This window comes from Malus sylvestris, chromosome 13 (genome assembly GCF_916048215.2).
Source record: "Malus sylvestris chromosome 13, drMalSylv7.2, whole genome shotgun sequence".
Taxonomy (NCBI): domain Eukaryota; kingdom Viridiplantae; phylum Streptophyta; class Magnoliopsida; order Rosales; family Rosaceae; genus Malus; species Malus sylvestris.
In genome coordinates, this window is record NC_062272.1 from 9421530 (window position 1) to 9429549 (window position 8020).

Consider the following 8020-nt stretch of genomic DNA (forward strand, 5'->3'; position numbering starts at 1 on the left):
CAATTGCATCTGATAATGCCAGACTAGGTAATTTGTATCATCCAACTTCACAGTCACAGAGGTGGACAAAGTAGGAATTAAATTCGTAATTGGAGATTGCACAATTTGTAGCTGTGCAACAGTCACCATATTTTCACAGATCGTATAAGCAAACAGAATTTCTTGCAAGAACTGAAAGTTTGAAGACCGTTCTTGAACAATCTTGAGACGAAAATCAACTTCAATTATACAAAGAAGAGTATCACAGAGAAAATTTCACAGACACATTTCATCAAACACTTGATGTGTAATAATCAAGCTTCGAAATCAAGAGGAGAAGGCGCATATACTATAGCACTCTAGAAGAAGAATTGCATACAAGAAGTTCACACAGATGAATGCAAATTCGGAAATCTCATAGATGAATGCGGAAGCAAAAAGAAGATCAGGATCGGAGAGATGCCACCACCGGCGATGATACCATGTTGAATTAACTATCTGGAGTTTGAAGATTATCAATGTTATTTAAAGAGGGAAAGATTATAGACACAGAATGTAGAAAGAGAGAGATCAAAGAGAATTAGAGAGAAATACACTGTTATATTACTTTTACTTTCTTACAGAATGAATACAAAAGGTTCCTATTTATACACTTTTCACTACTTGTACAGCAAGTAACAAATCCTTAACAACCTAACAACCATATCACTTAATCTCTTGACAGATGGCATCTTCTTGGCCATTATCTTCTTGACCATTGGATTGATCTTCCTTATCTATATCTTTACAAAAACTATAGAAAGCCGCTCGATGCGCCATCGCGCTTAACAACCACCTGGTGAGAACGAAGAAAACAACTAACAACATCCACAAAATCTCCTTCCGCTGCAAAACAAACATCTCCCCCGTCACCATCTGAGCAGCATTGGAAGAGCCCGACTCTAATGTTAACGGCAACCAACCAGCACCCACTGCACACTCCAAGCCCACATTCATTGCGTACAAAAAAACACACCATATTCCCATAACCATCTCTCACCACCGTACCCACACCACGACAGCCACTGCGCATATCAAGAGCACCATCCACTTTGAGTTTGAATCCACCTATCCCTGGAGGGGACCAACGCAATATGGGAGTTGGAGAAGAAGACCTCCTACGAGGTTGATCAAGAGCTTCTTGTTGCATACCCTTTTTTATCTGTCGATGTTAAATTCTCCCTTCCTAGTCCACAACCTCGAGCAGACCCAATTGTGTATTAGAGAGGAAAGAAGGGAAATTCGGTTACCCAAACCGCGTCATCACTACTCGTGCAACGGTTAAATCAAGACTCGCATAGCCCCCATGGAGTCGACGAGTTGATGGTTAAGTTTAAACTTTATTCCACAGCCGTTATTCTACGAACCAAACTCCACTAACGCCCTGATTCGAACTTGGGTAGCTGCTATTATTGAATACACCGGAAAGATATAAACCTAAGAGATTATAGGGACGTTAATTCTTTACTTGGATTAATTAAATAACTCAAAGATCATTTTTTCTTTTTTATAAAATTTGAGTACAAGAAAGGGAAAGAAAAAAAGTAGAGAACATCACGACAAATTGAATCCTAAAAGATTTGAATTTCTCATAGATCTCCAATCTATAGAAGCACCAGTGATGGAAAACTCAGCTTCTGCTTCTGCTTCTGCTTCTGCTTCTGGGACTAGAGTATCAGTTTTCTTCTTATCAAAGCAGTACACAGGGGCTTGCCATTTTGCATCCTCAAGCGCTGCCCCAACCTCAAACGTCATCACATGTGCCTCCCTCCCTGCACCACATTATTCATTTCTCATAATCCACACAATTAAAATTCGAGATGTTATCGAGAATTCAAAATAGTCACCATGCATTCGTACAGAAGAAAATGATAAAAGGGTTAAGTGTTCGATGACTATTTTAGCGGAATGAAGATAACGGAATACTTGGCGCAAAATCAAACGTAGTAGGATTCTACGATTCATATATCCCACTTAATAGATAAGGCTTAATGGTTGTAATCACAATTCCCAATCAAAATCTGTTCTGAGGCACTTCTAAGAGCACAAAGCCAAACAAATTGATACCCAAATATTGAAACCCAAGTGATTTTTGTACTCTTTTCTCTTGCATTATTCTTTTGTAGTCATTAAATTAAATAAATTTAAAAAAAAAATTATGAGATAAAATTATTAAATAATTGCAGAACATGATAAAAGCAGTTGAATAAGAAAATAAATAATTAATTAATAAATCAGTTAGTGAGTACCTGTGTAGAAAATCCAATGGACAGGCCGCTTCGTATCGACGTCCTCATAATACGTAATGAAGTCAGCCTTCTCCCAAACATTGCACAAGAAACCACCGTCCACGTGTCGCCGACCCAGATACTTGGCTCCGTCGAGCCAATCGGGTCGGAGAATACCCACTTCGACTTGGACGGTTCTGCACTCTCGGGCGGAGTCCAATGTGTAGAAGAAGGAGGTGCCGTTGTTCCACTCCAGGTCGTAGGCGACCGAGCCCAGCTGGTGCCGTATAATGTTGAAGTTCCGGCCGTTGGGCCAGTCGTACCAGAGGTCGATGAGCTGGAGGGTTCCGGTGTAGTTCATCACCAGGATGGAGTGGAATTGGTGGGGCCATGGGGCGGGAACTGGGTCCTCTGATGACGGCAGTGCGCGGCAGAGAGAGGCGGCGAGGAGGATGAGGATGGGGACGGCGGTGATGGGTTTGGGCAGTGAAGCCATTGTCGTTGGTAGCTGGATTTTTGCGGTGAGAGCTTAAAAAGTGGAAGCGTGCTGGTGGTGGTAAGGCGAGGCCACGTGGCTATTACTTACACCAGTGATGGCCAAAGTGAGTATGCACTCTAAAGCCCATTGGGCCTGAGAAGTTTCAGTCTCACAACTTGTGCATAAGCAATTACGTAAATTCTCTCCCGTACATTTTTTTTTTTTTATGAGTAAACGGTTGTGCGGGTGTGCAAACTTAGCGATTAAAATGGGATAATACTTAGCTCCCTGTACGTAAGGAGCTATTCTTTCAATCATCTTTACATAACTATGTGTTGTTATTTAATTGTACAGACGTTACAAGTTAAATCATTTATTATTTTTATCTAATCTTTTTACATGACGATATGAAGTTATTTTAGCGTACAAGTATTATTAATTGAATCGTTCACTTTATTATCATCTAGAGAACATCTTTAAAATGTTCATCTAAAACCTTGTGTGATAGAACACTTTGAGTAGTTAATCAAAGATTTTGCCACTTAGAAAAACATTCTTGGTTTGGTCCTAGAAGTCAAACGAGCCCTCAAAAACCCTTTTGTATAATGAAAATCTTCAAGAGAATTACCATGCATGATCAAACATCATGAGATTATAAAGAAATTAGTCAAATATTATATGTATATCTAAGGAGTTGTTATCGACAATACTCTAAAAAAGTCGTATTGTACACCTTCGTGTGTAATTTTCTTTGATTTTTTTTATATTAATAAAGTACAGAATGATCATTTTGAAGAATCAATAATAGTTTCGTAAATATACGTAATCATTCATATTTCGTAGAAATTCTTTGAATGCATGATTGATCGTTTCACACTTTTAGTTTCATGTCAAAAAAACAAGGACAAGTATGTGTAGGTTTTCTCAAATCCAAATAATTCGAAATGATTCTCTTCAAGGAAGAAAACGACACTACATACTTGCAAAAGTTTTGTAAGCAAAGTTGTCAAACAATTCAGCAGCTCCTCTCTTCGGCAATTACCCCTTAAATTAGATCATATTTACCCCCAATGGAATATTACTTTTCTTTTTTTTTTGGAAGACATGGAATATTACTTTAGATGAGACTAGTGACACATAGATTGATTTTAATTAAGGTGGTGCTATTCATATATTCTGATTTTTATATCTCACACACATCTTTAAATTTTTAACCGTCGGATCTAATGAATTAAAAAAGTTCAATGGATGGACAAAAATTAACAAGGGCGTTTGAGAGATAAAAAGAGGTGTGTTTATAGCATTGCCTTTTAATTATATGAGAGATAAAAAGAAGTGTGTTAATAGCGCTGCCATTTGATTATATGTGTATCAGTGTGTGATGATATTAAACTCAATTATTAATGCAGGCTATATTGATCCTACTTATTTTAAAAGTGTGTTAGTTTTATGTGTTTAAATAGTTTTATACTCATATCTTTCCGAACAAGCAATATTTTCTTTTTTCCGAACAACCAATATCATAAGAGAACAAAACTCAGAACCTTAGAATACAAAAAGGAAATGCTTTTAACCAACTGAGATACTAGTTACGAAGGTAAATAGACCAAAAAGGTTGTGTCTCGAGTTAAAATTGTAAATGCCAATACTGAGATTTCAGGGTAGTCGGAACATTTATCTCGCCATAACCACTGCCATGAACTTTGTGTATAAATAGGCACACCACTTTATTTATAACATGCTCATTAACCCCTGCAGCTCTCTCCAGCTTCAGTTTTCCTCCTCCTCCTCTTCCTCCTCTTCTGCTTCTTCTAAATGGCCGCAGACAGAAGAAAATCTTTACATGAACAAGAAAACACCACATTTTTCTGGCGACAGTAGCCTCCATGAAATCAAATTGATTAGCTCGTCGACGATGAGGATGGCCAAACCGAGACTGTAAGATTATCATTCCAAATCTGTTTTTTGTTTTTCGTTTCCTTTGGACTCTATGCCGATCGTGTTTTTAAAAAAAATTCCTTTTTCAGGTTCGAGACCAGAATTGGAGTAGCTCAAGGGACGGGTGTACCAACTTGTTAATTGGAATATTATTGATGCATATATATTGGAGTATGGAATATAAAACTCAAATTATAAATTCGACTCTCGGTTTGAATATGTGTATCAGTCTAGTGATAAACCAAATTTGGAAAGGAAATCTCTTTTCTTTGGTATTTTTTTTCCGCCACTAAAGAAGAGTGCAAATCGACATTTTACAGTGCCAATATCAGCGTTTGGACTCAAGGGCACACGTAACTTGTAAAACAGGTTAAGAGTTCTTGATGTTATCTCAGTCTTTGATTAATGAAATTTAGGAATTTTTATTGCCTATTTTGCTTTCTATTTTTTTTTCCGAGCACTCTTTTCTTTAACAACCAGACACACTTCTATTCAGTTTGCTCACTTTCTGCTCGAAATGGCGGAGGCAAGCGAAGGCAGGGGTTCTCAGTCCAACACATCCACCATGTCAAGAACAGAAACCATGTCATTTCCACCAAATTCTGAGATACCCTGGGCTAACCCCTTGGTTCGGTCTTCGACGGTGGATGGAGTAACGATGCAGGCCAAGGACTAAGGGCGTTGTTATTACATAAAATTACTGGCTGCTGGAATTTAAATTTTATAATATAATACATGTATTTTTTTAGACTTATAATGCATGTATCCAGCTTTAAATTTGTGGCTTATGGAATTCCTATGTTAATGACATTTTATGAAATCATTTAGTTTTTTAGGAGTTATATTGTAAGCCTTTATTTTTTTTGTCTTTTCATATTTTTCACTTTAAGTTGTAGGCGTATAAATACTTGTATTTGCAAAGAAGAAGGGAAGAAGTTGTTTGAATTATCATATTGATATTTGAGTTGTAAACTCGTTTTTATATGTCTTTCTCTTGTTTAAGAGTTTGTTGCTTCGTTCTTTCTAGTGTTTACGTTGTATGCTGGTACTAAAACAAAAGTTTATAGGGTTTTCAGGCATTTCCTCGCACTAGGAGATAGTGGACCCTACCTATCTATCATATCTATTATTTTATTTCATTTCTATCTCCTGCGCAACTCCGCCTATGTCTTACATGGCCGGTCCCAAGCCCGGATAAAGGAGGAGGGGGAGGGCGTCAGGTAGTCGACAGCCGGCACTCCATGATCACGTCGAATCCTTATGAAAATGAATCCAGAACAAAATCGCGCTAAAGCTAGGGCGTCACCCGTAAGTGGCGCGCTGTGTGGCCCGAACACAGTGATAAGTGAGCAAGGGTCGCTGTATCTCCATCGGCACCCGGATGCAGTGTTAAATGAGCAAGGGGGCCATAGAAACTTCTTTTCGAACGACTCCACTCAAAGTTGTTTGGGAGCATATGCTCCCATCAACTTTACCCGGGACACACAAAAGAAATACTTTGATCCTATTAGACGGGGGAGGGTGAAGAAGCTAGGACAGAAGGGTAGAGTTCAAGAGAGCAAAATGCGTTTAGGAACGTGGAATATAGGAACCTTAACGGGAAAATCTATGGAAGTAGTGGAAGTTATGGTGAGGAGAAGGATAAATATTATGTGCCTACAAGAAACTAAGTGGGTTGGTAGTAAGGCAAAGGATCTAGAAAACTCAGGGTTTAAACTTTGGTATTCAGGCACAAATAGAACTAGAAACGGTGTTGGCATCATCGTGGACAAGACCTTGGTACAAGATGTTGTAGATGTCAAGAGGGTAGGAGATAGAATCATGGCAATCAAGATTGTAATAGGACAAGAACTTATCAATGTGATTAGTGCGTACGCACCTCAAGTAGGGTTGGATACGAGTTCGAAGGAGAAATTTTGGGAAGATCTTGGAGACTTGGTACAAGGAATTGCTCAGACGGAGAAGTTATTTATAGGAGGAGATTTAAATGGACACGTGGGCAGGGAGACAGGCAACTATGGAGGTTTTCATGGTGGCCATGGTTTTGGGGAGAGAAACGAGGATGTGGAAGCTATCTTGGATTTTGCAATGGCATATGATCTCTTCTTAGCCAACACCTTCTTTAAGAAGAGAGAAGAACATGTGATCACCTACAAGAGTGGGTCGTCAAAAACATAAATAGATTTTCTTCTAATGAGGAAAGGGGATCGTATAACTTGTAAGGATTGCAAAGTTATACCAGGAGAGAGCGTGGCTAATCAACATCGCTTGTTGGTGATGGATGTACATATCAAAAGAGTAAGACAAAAGAACAAGACTTGGAAGTGCCCAAGGATTAGATGGTGGAATCTAAAAGAAGAAAAACAAGTCATTTTCAAAGAGAAGGTAATCACCCAATGTGTGTGGGATAGAGAGGGGGAAGCTAGCCAAATGTGGGATTCCATGGCTAGTTGTATCCGAAAAGTAGCAAAAGAGGTATTAGGAGAGTCCAAGGGCTTTGCCCCACACCAAAAGGAATCTTGGTGGTGGAATGAGGAGGTACAAACAAAGGTGAAGGCTAAGAAGGAATGTTGTAAAGCCTTATACAAGGAGAGGACCGATGAAAATGGTGAAAGGTATAGAAAAGCGAAGCAAGAGGCGAAGAAAGCTGTCAGAGAAGCTAAGTTAGCGGCTTACGACGATATGTATAAACGACTAGATACCAAAGAAGGAGAGTTGGATATCTATAAACTATCTAGAGCAAGGGAAAAGAAGACAAGGGACCTAAACCAAGTGAGGTGCATCAAGGATGAGGATGGAAAGGTTCTTGCTACAGAGAACGCGGTTAAAGACAGATGGAGAGGTTATTTTCATAATCTTTTCAATGAAGGACATGAAATGAGTGCTTCTTTAGGGGAGTTGAGTAACTCAGAAGAGTGTAGAAACTACTCTTTTTATCGTCGAATCCGGAAGGAAGAAGTGGTTGTAGCTTTGAAGAAGATGAAGCATAAAAAAGCAATAGGCCCAGACAATATACCAATCGAAGTGTGGAAACTTTTGGGAGAGACAGGTATAACATGGCTCACTGACCTTTTCAATAGGATTTTGAAAACGAAGAAGATGCCAAATGAGTGGCGAACGAGCACTTTGGTGCCTATCTACAAGAATAAGGGCGACGTACAAAATTGCATGAACTATAGGGGTATTAAGCTAATGAGTCATACAATGAAGCTCTGGGAGAGAGTCATTGAGCATAGATTGAGGCAAGAGACACGGGTTTCGGACAACCAATTCGGGTTCATGCCAGGGCGCTCAACCATGGAGGCAATCTATCTCTTACGAAGATTGATGGAAAGATATAGAGATGGGAAAAAGGATT

General features: G+C 39.0%; 1 protein-coding gene and 1 long non-coding RNA gene across 2 annotated transcripts; one reads left to right on the top strand and one right to left on the bottom strand.

Annotated features, from left to right (window-relative positions):
- Nucleotides 1–1500: 1500 nt before the first annotated feature.
- On the bottom strand, nt 1501–2785 carry LOC126596410 (uncharacterized protein At4g14100-like). Its single transcript, XM_050262993.1, has 2 exons — nt 2268–2785; nt 1501–1790 (listed from the first exon to the last, which is right to left on the bottom strand). Exons 1-2 carry the CDS (start codon nt 2740–2742, stop codon nt 1573–1575), a joined length of 693 nt encoding a protein of 230 aa, XP_050118950.1. The 5' UTR covers nt 2743–2785; the 3' UTR covers nt 1501–1572.
- A 1593-nt stretch (nt 2786–4378) lies between these two features.
- Nucleotides 4379–5762, top strand: LOC126596414 (uncharacterized). Its single transcript, XR_007613958.1, has 3 exons — nt 4379–4662; nt 4752–5031; nt 5159–5762. It is a non-coding gene; the product is annotated as an uncharacterized LOC126596414 (long non-coding RNA).
- The last annotated feature ends 2258 nt before the right edge of the window (nt 5763–8020 follow it).